Source organism: Apodemus sylvaticus, chromosome 5 (assembly GCF_947179515.1).
Source record: "Apodemus sylvaticus chromosome 5, mApoSyl1.1, whole genome shotgun sequence".
In the NCBI taxonomy this organism is placed as follows: Eukaryota; Metazoa; Chordata; class Mammalia; order Rodentia; family Muridae; genus Apodemus; species Apodemus sylvaticus.
Window position 1 is genome coordinate 86,081,542 of NC_067476.1, and position 22,828 is coordinate 86,104,369.

Sequence of the window (22,828 nt, forward strand, 5' to 3'; positions counted from 1 at the left end):
CAATTCTGTCATAAAATGTTTCTATTTCATATTTCAATTAATTAGCAATGTTTTTTATGTGTACCACTTTACTCTAATTTTCCATGAAAGTTGTTAATTTTAACGTGTTTTTCTATGTATCTCTTCTATCTGAAATATTTTCCATGTAAATCTTTAATTTTATCATAAAGTGTTTTTACTTCCATTTTCAATTAAAAAAAAAGGTGCTCTTAATCTCTGAGCTATCACCAGCACTGCCCACCTGCCATGTGTTGGTTCTTTGTGAATTTGACATTATGGACCCCAATCACACATCTCTCCCTCTACCCTCATGCCCACCCTCCACCCTTGCAACCTCCACTGCAACAGAAAAAAATCTTGTTGTGGAAGCTGTAGTGTGCCAGCGTGTCCCACAGTATACACTTTTATCTACACTTTTTTTTTTGTGCATGCAAATGTTCATTGCAATGACTCGTTGACCTGGGACAAGGCCTCTGTTACTCTATCGATGTTGGAATCTCACTGGGACCCCCCCTTGGTTATCTAGTTGCTGCCCTGTGTCATGGAGACCCTGTAGTTTTGGATCTGCAGGACCCTTCATGTGCTTCAGTAGTTTAGTGATGGAGTAGATATCGGGGTAGGCCAATTCAAAACCCTTGACCTGGGCCTGAGAGGAATCTGAGCTGGCCAGCCTGCCAGCTCTCCTGCTCTCACACCCTCAGGGCTGGCTCACTGGCAACGCCACAACCAGGGCCAGCTCTACCCTGCTGCCCGGGCAAGGTGCAGGGCCTGCTCTGCACCTGCTCTGCTCTTAAGTGTTGCAGTGGTGAGGGACATGGTCAGCTCTCCTGCTCTTATGACAGCTCTCCAAGGCCAGCTCTCTCACCTGCTGTTGATGGCAAGGGGCAAGGGTGGAGAAGGCATCTCTTCCTCACCCACTCTGCCACATGGCAGACATGTTACAGGACTGGCTTGCTCCAGCCACTAAGGTCAGCTCCACTGTGCTGCCCCCATGAGGTGATGTGCAGGGCCTGCTCTCCCAAGTGCTTCAGCTGTTGGGGGGCAGGGCCAGTTCTCCTGCTCTCAGACCCCCCAGGGCCACCTCTCCCAGGATGCCCAGGTGAGCGATGGAGACAGTTCTGCATAGCCCTCAGACATCACCATGTCCCCAGGCTGCAGCCCAGACCAGGAACATCTGTCTAGCCTTTAGTGGTAACAGAACCCTGCTGTTGCAGGGCCACAGACCCAGATGTGGCCCCTGGTGTCATCACCAGCTACTCACAACAGGCTGCTCCTCACTACCCTTGAGTCTTCAGTTCTGCCTCTCATCATTGTGCCCACCTCCTTCTGTTTCTCTTCTCTTCCATTTCTCTACCGCTGACTTGTTCTTCTTAATGGTTCCTGGGGTCTCTGAGTGTCTGGGGTCGTCTCAGGAGCGGTCTCAGGAAAGTAATATCCTGATAATGCATGTACATAATGCATGTGCATTATGGTGCAGCAGGGCAGGGCAGGGCAGGAGGCATTTTGGGCATAGTCTGCCACCCCTGGGCCTGTACTGTGCTGGCCTGGTGGTTGTCTCAGGGTCACTATCTGTCTGGACTGCCTGAGTGGCTCCGTGTGAGGGTCATCTGTCTTGGGCTCACACCTGCCTGGGGCTGGCACTTCCAGGCAGGGTTCTTCTAGTCTCCAGCTCTCCCTGAGAGCCCGTCAGGGCCTGTGTGGGACTGGACTGGTGGTCGTCTCAGGCTCGCTTTGTTAAGGGAATGTTAGGCTACTAATCATTCACAGGTCAGAACGATGATACAGCCTCTCTCTCTTCTCTGAGGCAATATGACACAGGAGTCTTAGGTGGCATGTTATCTACAAGGTCCCTGGGGACAGATCAACTTGCTTTTTAAGCCCTACTGTCCCCTGTCCCTCCTGCCAGCCCCTTGCCATTTCTCAGGGTTTCTCTGCTGACTCTTTCTTTTCCACACACAGCTCAGATTTTTCTGAGCCTGTTTTCCCTCCTTTAGTTTGGAGCTGAATAAAAAGAGCCCTAGTAGAGTAGAAGGTAAATGAACGAATGAGCACTACAATGGCTACTGCAGAGAGGGCACTGACTTTAATACCCTTCTTCTGTCCTTGGTTCCAGAGACCCCTTCAAAGCAAACCCTCCCCATGAAGGTCTCACAGCTGGCTCTATGCACCAACAACTCTGTCCCTCAGAGCCAGGAATCAGGTGTCACCTACTTCTGATGTCCTCCAGTACCAAGCATAGTTCAAAGAGAACTGAATGTTCACTGAATCAAATTACCTATAACTCCCCCAGCATATAAATATGATCTCAGCTGCAGTTATTTTTTGTAGCTAAATCATTCTGGATTTGATAGGAAGAGGAGATAGCACTTGGGGACAAAGCAATATTATTATTATTATTATTATTATTATTATTATTATTATTATCATCTACCATCACTTAGATATTGCAAACTATACCCCTTTCCTAAAGCCTATGGCTTTAACAGGAAACACAGCTGATTGATTTTCAAACCTCACAGAGACAAACTGTATCCATATGTAAGTCCATCATATGATCTTAGAGGACCACTGTGATGCACAGAAAATATTTAATACCATTAAAGTACTGAATGCAGAGACTCCTTACGATCAGCTTGTAGAAGGACAACGTGATGCAGGGTCAGGGCCATCCTCTGGGAGTCGATGGTGCTCAGGATCTTGGCTGCTGCCGTTCCCAGCAGTGGCTTCCCGTTGTACAGCGTGTAGTAGGTCAGCTCCGCCGGGTCCTTGGGCCCTGGCACTCTCTGCATCTTCACCATCTTTCAGAAAAAAGCGAGGCGGGTGTTGCCTGAACATCTTGGACCAGCCCTGCATCCCCTGAGCCACCAGAAGGCTCAGCCTCATCCAGGCACTGAGGCCTGCTGTTCCCTAGTGGCCACTGTGACAGGCTAGACATCAGGCCTGTGATCCTCCCTGCAGCCAGAGCCCCAGGAAGCTTGTTATCCCTGGGATGGGAGACTGGGGGGAGGAAGGGAGGTTGGAAAACAGCAACATCTGGACAGTTGGAAGCTGGGACTGTGATATTTCCCAGCCTCCACTGAGCTCTGGCCTCATTTGAAAATCAGCCTTTATGCTAATTCAGGACATGCTAGGCTATCCCCAAACAAGGCGCTTAATTTCAAAAACCTTCAATTTCCTGAAAGGGGAAAAGACCCTATTTGTCTATACAATGGAGGCAACCTCTGATAGAAACAGTACTTGGAAACCCAAACTTTTTTTCCTAAAACATCTCTGTAGAGTTTTTTTTTTTTTTAATTTAAAAAAAAACCTAGAAAATTTACCTTTAGATGAAAAAGCATCAAACAATGAAAAAAAAAACCAGAAACCTCTGACACTGGAGAACTGCTATCACCTTGGAGCTGTTGTTCCTAAACTTTGGCTTTTCTACAGAAACCTTTTCTTTATTATCTTCTAAGATCATCAGACTCTCTCCATGGCATCACTTCTTATGTGCTTTTTTATGTGTGCATGCACATACACACATGTGACATGATGCATGTGTGGTCAGAGAACAACTGGCAGGAACGGGTTTTCTACTTCTATCATGTGGGTCTCTGGATTTGAACTCAGGTCCACAGCTTGGTAGCATGAGTTGTAGGGCTTGCATCGAGCAGTCCTACTGGGTGAAATCACAGTCCTGGCATGGGAAACAAACCATCCTTTCTCCTAGGGATGGCTGCTATGGTGCGGACTTTCTGATCTAAATTGACATCCAATAGGGCAGTGAGTGCAACAATCTGCTGCTCATTAGGAGACATGGAATGTCTACAAGGGTTGTGATGTCACTCGCGCAGGGAGGGAAGATGCGTGACTTCCAAGAAGGCATGGGGATGTGACCTGCAGACAGATTGTGCTAATATCTGCAATTTCCACCTAGACAGCATGACACTGTTCATCTGTGAAGGGCATGGTGAGAGTTCGTAGGCCAGTGGAAGGCCACACTACCAGGAGGTCATCTGTGATGTGATACCAAGATCAACAGGGCTTTTTCAAACATGTTAGCATAACACGGTAGAGATGGATTCTCAATGGTGAAGTGTAAATTAATCATATTCGAGCTGTCAAAAATGCTATGGACATTAGGAGGAACTGGCGAAGGTGTGTAGGGAATTTCCATAGCCCTCCCAGGGACCTCTCAAGTGCATTAAAACTAACCCGGAAAGTTTGTGTTAGCAGTTTCTTTGGGAGGTATGAGGAACTGACAGGAGGGTCTGAGGTGACTCGGGAACTTTCTGCTTTGTGAATACCTGAATGTATAGAGACTCCTTTCCTGGTAATCAAGTCACTAACAATGAGGGAAAAAGATACTGACTCAGCCTTGGACGCTTCAGAGGAATATTGATCAAGGGGCTGAAGTCAGTCGGCAGCAAGGATGTGCCTCTGGGCACATGGGATTGTTTAGGTCCAGGAACCACCCCCACCCCCAGTCATTAAAAACACCAATGCACATGCCTACCTGCACAGTGTAGCTTCCCAAGGTGGTAGCACGTTTAAACCTCCGGCCCTGTTGCTGGGACATCATGAACAGCTGAGCCAGGCGCTGCTCCATGACGCGGGCAAAGCTCTGGTTGTGTAGGCCCACCAGTGAGTTGTCCACACCCTGGAGCACTGAGGATGCAGAAGGCAGAGGGGTTGCTCAGAGCACAGAGCTAACTCAATAGCTACGCCGCCAGCTGCCCCCACACAGCCGAGAAGGGCCTACCTTACACTGGGGCTTGGCCAATGTTACCTATTTCTCCTCCACAACCTGACCTCACTTCTCCAAAAAAAAAAATTACGAGTTAAGAATTCTTGCCCATGTATTACATATGCTGGAAAAGCTAAGTGACCTGCCCAAGGCAGAATAGCAGAGTAAGGTACGAGCCCGAGCCTGAACAACTCCCAAGCTTGTGCCTTTCTTCTGTGAGCTGTGGTGTCTAGAACACCTACTGCATCAAACCCAAACTTTCAAAGATGCTACATGCCTCGAAGAGTCCACTGAGGACACTGCCAAGCTGCAGGCTTAGGGTTGGTGCTGGATCTCACCTGCAAACCCTGACTTAGGGCGTATTTCTCTTTCTCAATATTGTAGAGGATTCATAGAGCCATCCTGGAACTTGAACACATACATTTGGGCAAACTCCGCTAGCCTTACATCTGCCTATTAGGTAAGATCATTCTGCCGCTATCCCTAAAGCTGCCCAGGGCCTCTCAGGTCCTCTCACATTCAAGAATAGGACAATCTAATGGAAGGAGTGTGTTGTCTCTCACTTCTTATCAATCATGGGGCCTTTGGCAAGCCACTAAGGTACAGTCCTCTGTAGAAAGGGCAAAGAAGGGTACCTCAGAGAAAGTCCATGGCTAATGGGCTCTAAAGGTCAAAAGGAAGAGGATGCAAAGGCAGTTTGGTCCTGTCTATGGAAGGTACGTGGGATCATTTTCTAGCCTTCCCTTTCCTTAGCTATATCTCAGCAGCCATTACTTGGATTATCTGGGGACAACAGGAGAGACGATGACAGTGGAGTTGCGAGCCATTGCCAGTGTGCGGATGAGAATTGTGATGAGGGAGGGAGAATTGTGAGGGAGGTATGAGGAACTGACAGGAGGGTCTGAGGTGACTCGGGAACTTTCTGCTTTGTGAATACCTGAATGTATAGAGACTCAATCTCTAGGGCTTCTCGAGAGCTTTCAACAAGGAAGAGGGGCTGTTTCATCTACACCCAGAGTCCAATCCTTGTTCTTCCTCTCTTGGGAAGCATCTGCACCCCAAGCATGCAAGCACTGCCTTCAGACACCTTTGCACCCTAAATTTTAAGTGTTCAAACTGATTATCTCTCTTTTTTATTCCCTCAAAACTCACAAGGGCTTGGGAATGGGATAGAAGAGTCTTCATTTAATAGAGCTGGTTCTAACAGCCTAGAGCAGCATCACAAATACCATCCATCTACCAAGGTACCAAAGCAGCCAGCGCCTTCTGAAGAACATGCTGTCTGTAGCTGCTATTTTGGCAAAATGTTGCATTCGGCTAGCACCAATGACTGAATCCACACAGGGCCAGACTAAGCCATCAAAAATGACGTCCATACTCAGATCAAGAGAGAAATAAAACCCACAGTGGGTCTCTGAAATCATTTCTTTGAAGCCATAAATGCCAAGTGATCCCTTGAGGGTATAAAGCATGGCTCTAGGGCCCTGGTAAGAGACTCTAGCTTGTCTCTAACTCTAGCCAAAACCCTGAAAACAGAGATGAACACTGTTGTGGTGTGTGTGTGTGTGTGTGTGTGTGTGTGTGTGACAGATTGCTTTATGTGAATCTCAGTCAAACCCCAAGTCAAGGCAACAGTCAAGGTCTTCTAGGAGGTGGGAATGCCCAGTCTCTAGTGGTTGTCTGTATTATGGGTGTTCTCTAGGGCCCTGAACTGTAAGTTTAAGATGCTTAAAGGGGGCATTTTGCCCCATGTGCATTTTCACTGCATTTCTGTTTTTAACAATACCCCTGGGAGAGTACAAGAGAGGGTGGGAATCACCCCAGGAGTGCAGCGGTCAGCACCTAACGGCGTCCTTCTCTGTGTCAGCGAGGTGATGCTGGGGACTGGAAGCAGGGTGTGAGTCTGCATCATGGCTCCCCTTCCTGAGACAAGCCACAGAGTTCCCAGGAGCCCCAGTTCACAACTACTGATTGTGAAGAAGAAATAATTCAGTAAATAAGGCCTTTAACAGTGGTGCTATAGGACACTTGCTAGGACACCACAACGAGGAAGGTGTTGCTGTCACATCCCCCCACCCCCCCTTGCTTTGCTAGGTACATTCTTGACAAAGGAAGAATGGCCTGAAAAGAACGAGTCTGTCCCTGCATGTGGTTCTCCTACCTTCCCCCAGGGACCTCAGCACACTCTCCTTGACCTGTCTGCCTTCCTGGAAGGCCATGGAGGTGTGTGGACCCACACACTTCCCTCACAGTGACACAGTAGCTCAGAGCCCTCAGCTCATCAGCCAGAGCCCTCTCGCCACCCACTTAGTCCCTACAGATCCAGACTAGAAGTCTGCAAATCCCTGGCTGGGTTAAGAGGAGCTAGGTCCAGATGTCCATGACTGTGAACCTTCCCTTGTCATTTTATTTATAATCACACTGGCTCTAAGATCTACCCTCGGGCATGGGTCAGCCTCCTGCACTTGAGCTAAACTGTTTCACATGTGGTTGAATCCCACACATTCAAATTCCAAGAGCCTCTGTACTCAGCTAATGTCCTCTCATCCTACGTGAGAAACCCGGGGCCCCAGGGGACTGGTGCTAGGACACACAGTAAGAAACTGAGGCGAGATGAGAGCAAAGTCACTCATTACTGGATCTAGGACATTTTGTCTTCGGTGAGCAAAACAAAAGCAGGTGTATAAATCTGAGATGGCCTCTTACATCTATTAGTGACCAGTATCTTGTGGGCTTGCTGATTACCTAGGTTGCCCGTACACTTAGTGAACCCCAGAGATCTGTCCACCTCTGCCTCTTCAGTAATGTGGGTTCTGGGGAATCTAAGCCAGGCCCTCACGCCTGTATGACCAGCCCTTAACCTCCTGAGCTAGCTCTCCAGGCCCTGGTCACTAGTATCTGAGTATCTCTATCTTGCTTCATCTCTATTGCAGGGTCTGTGGGTGGCAGGACAGCCGAGCAAATACCCTCGTGGCCAGGTCCCTGTCACAAGCCCTTCCTTTTGTGATAGAGCAGATCAGCAGAGCTGCCCGGGAGTTTGTAAAGTGGTCCTGGTTGCCGTGGAAGGCAAAAGGGTTGTGCCAAAACCATTCCAGTTCCTTGCAAGTACTAACTGAGGCCACCGCCAGAGACCTCACGGGCAGAGACAGTGGCAACTCTGTTTCTATCACCAACTGCAGTGCCAACAACAGTAGTGAGGAGGTGTGAAGGGTTAAGTCGCAGGAGCCCAGGAGCAAGACTGAGTGTGACTTTCTCTCACGGTAAGGGCACTAAAATGAAGACAGGCAGGGTGTGGGGAGGTGTGGAAGGGATGTCATGGTGGTCGTCAAGGGCAGCCTGTGTTTAAGGATGGCTTATGATCATTGGACATAAACTGTAAAGTTCAGAGAAGGGGGATGCCTGTGACGGGAAAGGCGCCATTGCTTGAGGCGGACTCTCTCAGGCGTGTGTCCTGGCAGGGTGGCTTCTAATCCGTTAAAACTGTGCTTCCTTCATTTGCTCTCTTGGCAGGTAAAATGATGTCTGTGCACTGAAGACCTTGCAGTGGAGGGACCTAGGTGATCTGTTCTTTAGGAGGGGATCAAGGCAGGCACCATTGAGCAGGGTGGGGGCTACGTGGATGGCACTTTCACTCCTGCCACTGGTGAGGGATGATGGACGGGGCGCTGGATGAGGGAGGAGAGTTTGGGGTGGCCGCTCACCCAGACACATTCCCACGCCTTGAAGGATCGTCCTGCCTCCTTGTGATGGGCTGGACTGTGTTCCCCAAATACATGTGTGTGAGCCCTAGCCTCCAGGATATCAGAGGGTAACTGTATTTGGAGACAGGGTCTTTTAATGGGTAATGAAATTAAAATCAGGTCGCAAGTATGGGCCCTAATCCAGTGTGTCTGGTGTCCTTATAAGGAAAGGCAATCAGGACACACACAGGCTCAGAGGGAAGAACAGGTGGGGACAAACGGGGAAGGTGACCGACCAACTTCAAGCCAAGGGGGTGGGAGGAAGGCACAAGGGTGTCGGCCCCTTGGTCTCAGACTCTCAGAACACGGAGCGTGTGACTTTCAGTTCTGTGCACGCCGATGGTCACTTTGCTCCTACGCACATCTGTCCACTCCGTTTGCCTCAGTGATGCTGTTGCTCATTTTAGAGCCGCTGTATGGCTTTTGAAAACCACAAACAGAATGCCTTTGCTGTTTCTTAAGGTTCAGCTGAGAAATGTCAAGGAAAAAAGAGACAATGCCACCAGACCATTCTGACTCTTAGACTCCCACTCGACCTCATCATCGGGGCACACTGGGATTGGTGTGGGGTGGGCCGTGTCCCCCAAGAAGGAGCAGTACACATATGGCCCTCCTCTGGCTTTGCTTTGGGTTTCTCAGGGCAGTACAGAGAGGCCTGCCGGCTGTTCAGACAGCCACTCACACAGACGTGCCCCAGACGGCACACACTGCTGCATCTGAAAGGCGGAGGAGGGACCGTTGAGCTAATGGGTTTGAATTGTGTTTCAGTGATGATCGGCCCTTTACTCGTTTCCCTATTCCCTTCCAGCCCTATAGAAGGGATCCCTTGATGTATAAGGCTAAACCACAGGTGCAGACCCTGCCACCAAATGGCACCATTTTAGACAAACCCGTGATGCTATGAAGGGGAATTATAAAATTAAGAGGTTACCTGTGATGACCCAGTAGTCTCTAGTTGTTTCTGATATGTCGAGGTTAGGGTATTCCAAGGCTAAAATAAATTAAAAAAAAACACATCAAATTTCTTTGATAGGTTTTATGAATAAAAAATTATCAAAGGAAACAGAAGTGACAAGCTGGCAAGTAGCTGGGTCCTTTTCTAAGAAACTGCCATTTCTGAGAACTCTGAGGCACATAGGAAAAACTGTCTCATGGTATGAAAACGTGACTCAGAAGAGGAACAACCCGTACAGGGAGCTCCGATTCGTGGGATCGTCTCTTTGAAGTTTCCCCTCCAACCCTCTTAAATGGGGCAGCTTCACTATCAACACCCTCGGGTGCAGCCTGTCATAGTGGGGGGCTTCCTCTGTAGCGATTATCTAGCAGCACGAAGATCATAAGGAGTGGCTATCTCTGAATGGGATCTTTCCAGTGCTAAGGGCTTACATGTGGCTTCCCAATGTTGAGAGGAGAAGTTATCATCTTGCTTTACCAGCATGGTGACTGTGAGAGTTTACACATGTAAAGGACATTGTACAGTGCCTCACATATAGCCAGGGCTCAATAAATCCTTCGCATTTGTGTATACATGTGTGTACATGTGTACATGTGTGTGCATGTGTGTGCATGGGTACACATGTGTATGTACTCCAGAGGATGATGATGAGTGTCTTCCTCAATTGTTCTCCACCACATTTTCTGAGACAAGGGTCCCTACTAAACCTTGATCTTGTTGATCTGACTAGCCTGACTATCCAGTGAGCTCCCAGGGCTAGGTGTCCTTGTGCCCAGCACTTGTGTGACAGCTGTGAGCACCTCACCAGACATTTTTTTTTTAACGTTGGTACCGAGATCAAACTCAGATTCTCAGGCTTCTACAGCAAGCACTTTACCAACTGAGCCATTTCCCAACCCCAGCTGCTCAGTTCAGCTTAACTGTGATTGTTATCGGAAGACCAAGCTGGTTAAAGAAGCTCCCGCACCTGCCGCCTGTGACATCTGCCTATCTATTGTGACTTAGTTTGTTGGTTTTTCAAGACAGTGTTTCTCTGTGTGGTCCTAGTTGTTCTGGAACTCTATGGAATAGACTGGCCTGGAACTCAGAGATCTGCCTGTCTTTACTTCCCAAGTGCTGGGATTAAAGGTGTGTGCCACCAATGCCTGGATGATATAATCTTTTTATAAAGTCCAGAGTCATCCTTGGTGCCTAAGGATTTATAAGATTTTTCCAGTAAACAAATATTTAAAAACTTCTCAGTGGCTGCTAGGTGACAAGTACACCTTCTACATGCACATATACAGACACATACACATACACACATACAGACATACACATATACACTCATACATACATATACATATGGACACACACACAGACAGACATACACACACATATACACACATACACACACATACAGACATACAGAGAATCTCATTTATTTATAGTATCAAAACAACTACAGAAAGAAACTAGGAAATAATGTTTGCTAATAGGTATATTTTTAGAGGAAATCTTTTCCAGTGACCTTTTGAAATGTAATGATTAAATTTAGGGTACAAACCATCACTCCCTTTGGCTATCAGCAAGTGTCTAGTGACAAACATGGGCTGCACTATCTTCAAAGTCTATGTTGACTATGTAGTAATGAGGATTATGCAACAAGCATTCAAGAGATCCAAGACCTCAGACTATGGAGACTTCAAGTAAAGTCACGACTCAGTCACAAAGTCTGTGGCCAGCTGGACCTGAAGGTCTAGGAACATTTGTGGAGGAGAGAGAATACCATGGCATCCTGGAAGGCAGTGCTCAGAGCACAGGGCCCAGTGTAGCCCTATCAGCTGTGGGACAGTGGATATCCTGTGAAAATTTGCATTGGGGGCCAGCCTTCAATTTTCTCTTCTAGTTCTACACCTGTCTGAAAGGCTTATTGTAAGCATCAAACACTGGCTTTCTTGCAGTGTGCAATGAACTTTTTGTTAATTCAACTCACATTTGTTGTAATCTTGGTTGCTCAAGATAATACAACACAGCACAACAGAGGCTCTTCTGTTTTGTGGAGAAAGATCCCCAAGGGAAACCACGGGCCCCCCCTGCGTGAGGCCGTGGCGCATGTACTCACGTTCAGCGATGGTGAGTGGCGGGAAGGTGAGGTAGAATCCCACCAGCTCGGCTGAGAGCTGGCTAAGGAGGCTGCTGGCCACGGTGCCATTGAGGAACGAGCTCTGATTGCCCACAGCATACACCAGTGTGACGGCTTGGGAGGCATTGGACGTGCTCACGATCTGAATGACACAGGGGCAAAGGGGAAGGAGACAGGCCAAATAAGGTGAGGGTCTGTGTCATGGAGGCCGAGGAAGGGACGTTTCAACAGAAGTCGTGGGTTGCGATGGAAGGGCAGTGGGGAGACAGCAAGAAGGAAAAAAGAATAGCAAGTCATTGTTTACAGATTGCAGGAGCATGCCAGGCGCTGGGCTATGGGCACCTCATCTCCATCTTAATCTAACCCTGGGATAAGCGTCCATTTATGACTGCTTTTCATGAACGGGAAACAGGGACTAGGGTTACAGGGATTTGCCTAAGGTCATCAAGCTTATCTAGAACTAGTGGTTTGAATAGGTTTGCCGCCCCCCACCCCCAGACTTATGTCTAAATGCTTGGCCCATGAGGAGTAGCACTATTAGGAGGTGTGGCCTTGTTGGAATAGGCGTGGCCTTGTTGAAGGAAGTGTGTCACTGTGGGGGTGGGCTTGAGGTCTCATGCTTATGTTCCGCCCAGTGTGGAATCACACTCCCCTCCTGGCTGCCTTTGGATCAAGATGTAGAACTTTTGGTTCCTTCAGCACCAAGCAAACTGCTATGCATCCCACCTCGGTGGTAAGAGACTGAACCTCTGAAAGTGTGAGCCAGCCCCAACTAGATGTTTTCTTTTATAAGAGTTGCCTTGGTTACAGTGTCTCTTCACAATAAAGTCCAAGCTAAAACAGTAACAGTCAGGACTGGAACCCAAGCAGTCTTCATTTTCAGCTTTTAGCCACTCACATGTCCTTTCTAAGGGCTAAACCTTTTCATAGGGCTTACGATTCTAGAAGTATAAAGTTGAACATGCAGATATCAACGGAGAGCCCCACTGTCAAATGTTCTGGGATCTTTCATATCAAAAGGAATGTGCACCTGGTGTTTTGAGCAGGGTGACTGAATACAGGCATAACAAGAATTCAGAAATAGAAGATAAATCCTTTATAGAGCAGTTGCTTTGTTTTGTGAGGCATTAATTGGTGTGGATTTTGAGGAGAAACGTTCTATAAGATAGCATGGGTTTCTTCTCATGCTCATCTCATTCCATTTTTTTTAGATGCTGTGGGTGGGAATGAGGTTTTCTGGGTCAATGTATGGATAAAAATATCTCAAACATTTGAAAATCATGAGCAGGAGAAAAATCACTGTTCAGCAGGGAGCTTTGGCTGAGATGTGTGCAGTGGGTGCCCTTTCTCTCCAGTCTCCTCGCCACTGCTCTGTATGTCACAGAGGGCATCCTGAAGGCCAGCCCTCAAAGAAACAATGGTTTCTTTGTCCAGTGGTGTTAGCTAAAGGAGGCTGAGTGGACATGGGAGAGAGGAAGGGAGGTCAGAGTAGATGCCAGGCCACCTTCCCTGTGGGCACCAGGGCCCAGGCACAGCCTTCCCTGTGGGCACCAGGGCCCAGGCACTGTGCTGTCCCCGCTTGCTCATTCAGCTGAGGCATGTTACGAAGCTTTCAAGGTCCCCCCGAGTGTCGGCCGTCTCTCCCACCTGGCTTACTGAGATAGAGATATCATCTCGGAAGCTTTGCTCAGTCCTGACATTGAGGAAGCTGCTCAGAGTAGCTTCTCCACCTTGCCGTCTACCGTCCCCACATGAGGAGTCGTGTCTCAGCTCTCCGACAAGAGCCACGATCCCTTGATTAAGGACAACCCAGTGAACGTTTCTGCTCAGCTCTTTTTCTCCTCCCAGAAAGTAAGTTCTAGAACATGTTTCGGCCACATTCGGTCTGTATTCAGACCTCTGCCCCCCAAGAGCCCTTTCTGACCATTCAAACGGGTTCACAAGGGACTGGAGAGATGGCTCAGTGGTTCAGCGCTGAAGGCACTTGCTGCTCATTCCGAGGACCTGACTTTGGTCCTTAGCGCCCAGGTCAGGTGGCTCACAACAACCTGTAACTCCAGCTTCAGGGAATCCAGTGCCCCCTTCGGGCTTCCTAAGGCACCCAAATGCGCACACACACACACAGACACAGACACATACACACATACATGCACCACACAAATAAATAATAAAAACAAATCTTAGTAAGACCTTTTTACCTTTATCTCTATTGTGAATATTTTCTGAATACTTGTCACCTTTCAATAGCACTAAATCTCCCTAGTCCACCAAGCAACCCATAAAGCTAGTACTATATAAATATGTATAAATATATAAATATGTATGTATGCAATATATGTATATATAACCATCTACATATATACATACATCCTATATTCAATTAGGTAACTTATGTCTTTTTGTTGTGAAAAATATATGTATATATGACAGAATTTAATGTTTTAACCGTTCTAAGCACATAGTTCATTGGCATTAAGTAGATTTTCTTTTTTTGCAAAGGATCAGCCACACCCATCTTCAGAACTTTCTTACTGACCCCAAATATTACCCACTAAACAACCCCCAGCTTCTCCATCCTTTTATTCCTAGGTTGATATTGTAACTAAAATTCCTGATTTATTCTACAAATCTAGGTGTGTGGCAGACAAGAAATCATTCTACAGTTTCCCTTCTGTGCCTGGCTCATTTCACTTAGCACAATGACTTCAATGCCGCCTGTGCTGCAGTGGGCACCGAATGGCCTTCCTGTGTGAAGGCTTAGCAACACTCTACCATATGTGTAGACTACATTTGTCTTCATGCATCCATTGATAGACATGTAATCACATGCTTTTGGCTTTTGGCCATCGAGACAAGGTACAGATACCTATTTTAGTTCCTAGTTCCTGTTTTCGATTCCTTTTGATAGGCAGATGGACATAGAGCTGCTGAGTAAGATTGTAACTGCATGTTACTAAGGTTACTTAGGTTGCTAAGAAACCATGGTTCTGTTTTCCACAGTGGCTATCCATCCCACATGCTTCTAGCTGTGCACAAGATCCCTAAGTTCCCCACGCCCTCACAACTCATACTCTTTTTTAGGGTTGTGCTTTGTTTTTGAGAATGATCATCCTAATAAATGTAAAATGCTATCTCATAATTAAGTGTTGAGTCAAAATCTTTTTATTTCTCCCCTTCCTCCCCTCCCCCCCCCCATGCCCCATCTCTCTTCATGATGACAGTTCAAACCCAGGGCCTTATGCACACTGGGAAAATACAGCACAGATCCCAGGCCTCTTTTCCCATTCACTTTCTTTTGATGGATGCATGGCAGGATTTCTTTCGGTCTTCTAGACATTAGCCACTTAGCAGATAGATGATTCACAATTCTGAGGTGTCTCTCATTCTGTTATTAGTGTCTTTTGATGGGTGAAGTTCTTGCTTTTGAGGGCGTCCAATGTGTTTGCTTCTCTTGGCTCTGTGGCTTTTCTGCTGGTGCCCAACACACGCAGGCTCTTTCCTCTATGCTCTGATCCCTGTGGCTTTAGTTCTTACATGTATGTCTTTGATCAGCTTTGAGAGATTTTGGTCGATGATGTTAGGTATAGCTTCAACTTCCTTCCTTTTGGGGGCTCTATTTGAACTTCAGGATAGATTTCTTGGTTTCTGTCTTTAAAACCATCACTAGGGGTTTTAAAAATCTTTCTTAAAAGGTATGTGTGTGTGTGTGTGTGTGTGTGTGTATATGTATGTATGTGTGTGCGTGCATGTGGCATGTGCTTGTATCAGTGTATACAGGTGCCCACGGAGCACAGAGCGGTGTGTCAGAGTCCCTGGAGCTGGAGTTCCAGGTTGCTGTGAGCACCTGATATGAGAACTGGGAACTGAACCTAGGTCTTCTGTAAGAGCAGCAAGCATTCTCTCTAGTCCCTGAGTTCTTGGTTTTCTGAGACAGGACTATGTACCCTGGCTAGTCTTGAACTTGCTATGCAAGCAACACTGCCCTTGCATTTACAGCAATCCTCCTGTCTCTGACTCTAGAATGGGATTTTGGTAGGTATCAGATTCAATCCACAATTCCCACTAGGGAAATACTGAGGTCTTTATAGCTTAAGATCTTTCAAGCAATAAGCACAGCTCCATTCCCATGCCTTTGTATCTTCTGTAGTAAACTCAGCCACGCCTTCTTATGAAACCTCTCACCTCATCTCTTCACTCACTCATTCTGATTCATTAGCTCATTAGACCACAGTTCGTTGCCACCGTCTTTCTCCTGCTATGACAGTAGCACCCTGGGCCCTAGGAAGTCACCTCCCTTCTCCACTTTGTCCATGTACTTTGGGTACAGCTGCCCCCTTCTCATGTTTCAAGAGTAGGCATCTGTGCCAGACCATGTGGACCGGGGTATTTCATCTCCTTGGCCACAGTTATCAATCCAGAAGTGGGCACAGTGGACCAATGAGAACCAGTCCCAGGGTCTGCACTGCAATGACACCCATAAACAAACCAAAAATTAAAATTTTAAAGGCTCTTGGGTTTCATAAGGCCATAAGCAATAAGAATAATATAACTATGGAAGCACCAAGGATCACTCGGCACCGGTAAGAAGTGTGCAGGGGTTGGAGATATAGCTTGCTAGTCAAGAGCACTTGCTGTTCTTCCAGATAACCTGGGTTCATTTTCCTGCACCCACATGGCATCTTTCAGCCATCTGTACCCAAGTCCTAGAATATCAGAGACAATCGTCTGGCTTCCATAGGCACTGTACGCATGTGATGCACAGATATACATACAGTAGACAAAGCATACATGCAGTAAAATAAAAACAAATAAACCTTAAGAGGGGAAGGAAGAAGAGGAGGAAGGGACTGGAGGAAGTCAAGCTAAAGGTTAACAGAGAACTTCCTGAAGACAATGTTGATGCAGCTGGATCCAGTTGTGCCTCCAGCCAATAAGCTGTGAGCTTCTCAGTGGAGGGAGGCCGCTACAGCCTCTTTCTGCTTATGTCTCACAAGCTCGGATTCTGTTATAGCCTTCATGGAGCTAACTGCAATCTAGCTCCTAATGCTATGTGCTTTTTTAAAAAAGTCACTTTTCCAATGACTCTGATATTTACATCTTTTTATTCCACAAAGTATTCAAACTACCATACAAATTATATTTAAAATAATGAGATGTAAGAGTGTTACTAAACCATCATGATCCCAGGAAGACCGTGAATGTGAAGTTATCCGTGATGATATAGGGACCAAGAAAGGGGTATTAAATCCAGTGACATTACTTCATAATGGCCAAGGCCAATCGTGAAATAGGCATTGAAAAAAATAATTCATTCAATTAATTTTGAAGGCTTCCAACATGTCAGAGAATATCTCAAATCTAGTTAGATGCAATGTTCAAGTCACCTGTTCTAGTCTTTGTTTCTTTCTTTGTTTCTTTGTTTGTTTCTTTCTTTCTTGCATTTTCTTTCTTTCTTTTGATTGATTTATTTATTATATGTAAGTACACTGTAGCTGTCTTCAGACACCCCAGAAGAGGGCATCAGATCTCATTATGGATGGTTGTGAGTCACCATGTGGTTGCTGAGATTTGAACCCAGGACCTTTGGAAGAGCAGTCAGTGCTCTTAACCACCGAGGAAGCTTTGTTCCTTACATTTCATGTGATGATTCATAACCAGTTCAAATCAGGCTGAAAGCCAAGGGCAGCTTATTTATCTTAGTGTCTGATCTCCCGGCATCTAATAAACAGCAGGCACCCAAGAAATCTCTTAAAGTATTTTCTGCATCAATAACCACCTAGGTTCACATACCTGCTTAAGACCAGAGATCTAACCCTGAAGAAAAAGATTTCTCACAAGAGCTGAGTCCCACTGCTTACATAAATGTTAAATCTGTGACACATTGTTAGATCTTAGACTAATAAGAACTGAGCCATCATGAGATCCTAGCCACCGAGATGTAATGATATCCTCCCCGATCCACTTTGCCTGAGTCTAGAACAGGAAAGCTGCTCCTGCAAATTAGATTATGTGCTCTCTACACTGTGTTGGCTTTGCTGATAATTCACTTATGCTAAATGTCAAATTCAAAAGCCCCTGGTCTAATTGCAAAGGCTTTAGTTCAGTAGTCAAAACAGACACAGAATAGTTGCATTAATTAGAGAATTTGGGGACTGGATGAATATTATTAAGAAGTATCTGTCCTTACTGAGATCTTAGCTACACACACACACACACACACACACACACACACACACAAATGGGTCTGAGATAGGCTTTTGGTGGTGTTCGCACTGTTGGCCAGGAGATGGATTCCCCTGGGAAAGTTTTGTGCACTTTCCGAGGGCTCAGGGACGCCCTTTCTATACTGTGTCAATGCTGGTACAGCATGGTGCACGAGAACACAGTTTGTGCTCACATCTCTGCTTCATTCTTCCCAACCATGTGACCTGGGAGTGTCATAATCCTTCACTCAGTTCTCACTTGAACAAAATGGAGATGACATCTCAGAGGATGACCAGTCATTATACAGAAGAATATTTGTAAAATACTGAGCTGAGAGTGAGCCCACACTGTAAAAGGTGTGGGTGTCTTTCATGGATGCTTTTGTTTGCATGTGATGATCGTTTTTTGTCTTGAAATTTGGAACTAGCCCAATGAAAATCACACAATAGTTAATCGCAGAAAATCACAGTGGAGTTGGTGATTTAAAATCAATTCATAGGCCCCAAGATGACTCAGCAGAGGAAGGTGCCTGCCACCAACCATGCAGCCTGAGCTTGATTGCTGGGGCCCACGTGCTGGGAGGAAAGAACTCATTCTCTGTCCTCCGAACTCCACATTTGCACGCTTGTGCTCTCCCAACACACACACACACACACACACACACACACACAAATTGATCCATCTTATATGGTATGCTCAGGTTTAATTCTTTAATAATAAACTCATTAGAAAGACTAGAGGAAGCATTCCATATAAAAACCAAATATTAATCCCTGAACTGTGGTAGATTCATAGCGACATGGAATCCTACCTGCCGGCCAGATCTCAGACATCCCTCGCCAACGCCATGACTATCTATATCACCTGCCCAAAGCACAAACTTACATTTGCATGTGACAGTTTAGATGGGGGCACCCATACCATTTCTGGTCAATTTATGGACTATGGCTCTGTCTTTGCAGCCTGACACCCCTGCTCCCTACCTGGACTGTCAGGTTGCTCCTGGTGTTGAGGGCTTTCCTCTCTGCATCCTGGAATGCCTTCTGCAGCCTCTGCTCCATGGTCTGGGCAAACCTGCAGGACTGGATGTTGTCTGACTGGCTTACAAACTGCAGCACTGAAGAAGAACCACGGGTCAGCACTTGCCAATGCTCTGTCTTAATTCCTCAAATTTAATAGCAGCCAATATACAAAACAGCATGATTTTTAGGTTACAGAAATTAGGCAAATAAACAGAAAGACTAGACAAGCTTTAATTATACTTTGAAAAGTGCCTCTTAAGATGATTTATAGCAGAGGATAATTAAAAGCATGGTTGAACCTAAGGTTCTCCCCAACACAAAGGATATCATGACTTTATCCCATGAGACTTTGCAGACATCTGCTCAAAGATGACAGTGTCATCTATTTCTGTGGATGGTGACCGTCAATTGTCCTTCATCACCAAGCTGACAGTTCCCATTGCAGTGGTTTTTCCACTCTTGTGGTTTACAAACTTTGCAAATCAGAAATCACAAGAGGAATTGAGAGAAAGATGTCAAAGCCTTTGTTGGGAGACCCCTTCAATAACAACCAAAGCCAGACTAGGTTTTACAGGCCGATAAATTTCCCCACTGATAAGAAATGGGGAAGCCGGGCAGTGGTGGCGCACGCCTGTAATCCCAGCACTCTGGGAGGCAGAGGCAGGCGGATTTCTGAGTTCGAGGCCAGCCTGGTCTACAGAGTGAGTTCCAGGACAGCCAGGGCTATACAGAGAAACCCTGTCTCGAAAAAAATCAAATCTAAAAAAAAAAAAAAAAAAAAAAAAACCAACCAAACAAAAAAAAATACTATAAAAAAAATAAATAAAGAAATGGGGAAACATGGCATTCTGTGCTGTGATATACTGAGCATGTGGATTGGGAAGAAGAGCCTCTATGGGGGAAGGAATCTAAGAAAATCAGATTACAGCCATTAGGCAGGAGACTTGTACATCTGATGAGCAGGGAAGTTTGAAGGTTTAAGGACTATGGAAGTGGAGAAGCTGCCAGCAGTGGGGCTTTTAAGATCTGCTTGTCTGGTCCTGGAATAATGGGCCTTTTCCTTTGGGTGACTTGCCTGTCTTCAGCTGGAAGGCACCTGCAGGCTGGGGCTTCCACGGGGAGGCAAGCACCACCACAGACTGTAAGTTGGGAGTGTGCTGCTTCAGATCGGCAGTGACATTGCTGACTCCATACACACCCAGCACGTCCATCACCACAGCCGGCAAATACACCAGCCTCTCTTTGGTAGCATAATAGCCAACGGTGACATTATGAGAGTATTCCAGAATGTCCACCTACAAAACAAATGGACCCCAGAACTCGTCGTTTATTTCCACAGTATTTCAGGTTCTTCTCTGTTCTCAGAGCAACAGCTGTTACTTAGGAAGACTAGACGTTCCCATTGAACAAATATCCTAACGACCCCATAAGGTGCACATGTGAGTGGACCAGAGTGGGCCAGGGCAAGACTCAGATGCAGGTAGAGGACCACATGGCTAGGACATAAGCAATATAGATGGGTAGAATAGCTTAGAACAGCCCAGCACAGTGACAGTAGCTTGTTGATAAAAAAAACAAACAAGCAAACAAACAAAAAACACCCCCCAGGTCTCTGCATAATTTATTTGGGAGCTAAAATGGAATGGAGGGGCATAGACATGCTCTGCAGTTATTTGGGATCAAAGTGGGCAGAGACCTGCATGCCCACAAACTCACATCGTACCCACATGAGATAAAGCTGAACCTGGTTCTGGATTCCTTAAGTGTTTTGAATATGATCCAATGAGCACCATCATCAAAAAGTCAGAGAGGGGACAGCAGGCAGAAGGGATGACTAAGGAACAGAATGCTGGTTAGAAAAAAGTTACATCTCCCCACTCCAGGGAGGCAGAAGGCAGAGATGATAAACGACATAAGGCACCTTCTGGGGATGGACCACAAAACAACTCAAGTGGAGTCTTGCCCTTGCAGCGGACAGGTGTTCTTCAGACTTGGCTCCATCCCTGGCTTGGCCACTGGTTCAAGGCTTAGGCGGGGATGACTCAGAGGGCTCTCTCCCAGGTGAACCTTAAGGGACATATGATGGTCTGGGCCTTCTCTCTCCCAGTGGATAGTTTTATGTTTACAGTTTTAAGTGTGGGTTTTTTAAAATATATTAAATGTAATGTTTATCATAAAATTAGAGTTTTGAAAACAGAATGACAGTTGCCTCGGGTATTAACCATCACCACCTACAAGGTGTATCTCCTTTCAATCATTTTTACCCAGGAACATTTGTATCTGTACATATGTGTGGGTGTTTGTGTATGTTTGTGTGTGTTTGTATGGATAGTGTGTATGCATGCGTGTGTGTGTGTGTGTGTGTGTGTGTGTGTATGTGTGAGTATATGTGGGTGTTTGTATGTGTGTGTGTGTGTGTGTGTGTGTGTATGTTCATGGCTGGAGGTAGAACCTAGGGCTGTGCATGGTAGACAAAAGCTCTACCCCTAATTGGATCCCCAGACTCCACTCTGTTATCCATTGCTATAAAACACAGATCACATAGAGTCTACCATATAAACCATGCTTTACACTAATACTTTAAACGCACAGGTGAGGGATATGGCCAGCACCACCTCCATCTCCTATGGACTTCGCGCTGTAAAACCAGATCCTATGTGAAGCTATTTTAACCTTTGATGCTTCCCCAATCCCTGCAGCTGCATCAGTGCCGTGTAGGACTGTGGAGACAGGCTAGGGGAAAACCATTTCCCTAACATGCATGAGGCCCCAGGTTGCAAATATCTTTCAAAGAAGCCAAGAAAACTGATTTTGCCACATGGCAAGTGCAATTTGGTCCTTCCAACCTATGTTCTCCACTGGCTCTTTTCTAAAAATGACTAACCAGGAGCTTCAAGATGACACATGAACACAGCCTCAAAGGCCCACAACCCATCCAGTGAGCAAGCTGGGAACATTCCAGCTCTTCTAATTATTTCAAAGCACAAGCCTTGGTCCAGGGACTGTTTGCTTTTAATACATTTATAACCCTTACATGTCTTTAAAAATGAACAAGAACAACAACAACAACAAAATCAGCCAGTAACCGAACAGAGGTATGCCAAGCTCTGTCTCCTGGTCTTGTGAGGCGGCAGCAGCTCACTGGAACTTAGCAGGCTATTTGTGCCACCACTGTTTACTCGTGGCAAATGATCTTGATTTACTAATTAATTGCATTGTATTAATTGCATTGTGCTACTATCAATAGAAGTATCAAAAGAAATGTCCTAAGTTTATAAAATGCACTAAGTATTTTTAAGGACTAGTGGCTGTTGCAGTGGTCTGTAATCATGTGCAGAAAGGGCCAAAGCTACAGAGGTCATTGGAAAATGACTGCGGTCCAGTGGAAACCATACCAGGCATATGAAGAGGAATAGTTACATGTTCAACTTTTGGACTAAAAAGGTTGATGTCTCCAGCGCAGGGATCACCCAGTGAGGAGCGCTTCGCCCTCCTTCTCTCCCTTCCTTTTTCCTCTCAATTTCTTTTTTTAGAGTTGTAAAAGAGAGACTGACAATGACCAATAGAGCATGTGCCAGAGCCTCATCTGGTCCTCTGTGTGATGGGTGGGGTGGCACCCCTAGCTTGAATGCAGCTGTCACCCAGACCATCGAAAGAGGAAGCCAGATGATGTGTTTAAGTGATACAAAGGGGACTCGCTGACTGCCGGCTGCATTTACTTGGGATGAACCCAAGAGACTGAAAAACAATGCCTCTGGAACTTGGCTGTGCCACTGAAACCAGCCAGCAGTTATTAGGCAGTGCTTGGCAGGAAGGGTCTGGAGGGGAAAATGTTTACTTCCCTGCCCGCTGCTGGCACACCGAACAGAGCGGAACTCTTCTTACAGATCTGAGTAATTTGGGCTTTTGTTGTTAGTAATAGTAATGGTTTCTGGGTTGAACTTTTGAGACATAGTCTTAGTCTATAGCCCAAGGTGGCCACGAACTTGGGTCCATTGCCCTGTCTCAGCCTCTTGTGATCTGGGATTATAAGCATGCAATGTCTACCAAACTTTA

At 46.2% G+C, this 22,828-nt stretch overlaps 1 protein-coding gene and 1 pseudogene across 1 annotated transcript in view; both read right to left on the reverse strand.

Annotated features, from left to right (window-relative positions):
• The window catches only part of Kiaa1549l (KIAA1549 like), a 273,258-nt gene that overhangs the window by 88,368 nt on the left and 162,062 nt on the right, over window positions 1–22,828 (reverse strand). The window contains exons 5-10 of the mRNA XM_052181380.1: window positions 19,848–20,067; window positions 18,734–18,867; window positions 11,526–11,688; window positions 9,398–9,457; window positions 4,496–4,647; window positions 2,627–2,798 (exon numbers count right to left, since the gene is read on the reverse strand). Coding sequence (XP_052037340.1) covers window positions 2,627–2,798; window positions 4,496–4,647; window positions 9,398–9,457; window positions 11,526–11,688; window positions 18,734–18,867; window positions 19,848–20,067 — 901 coding nt within the window. The remainder of the gene's footprint in view (window positions 1–2,626; window positions 2,799–4,495; window positions 4,648–9,397; window positions 9,458–11,525; window positions 11,689–18,733; window positions 18,868–19,847; window positions 20,068–22,828) is intronic.
• On the reverse strand, window positions 1,742–1,861 carry LOC127686585 (uncharacterized; annotated as a pseudogene).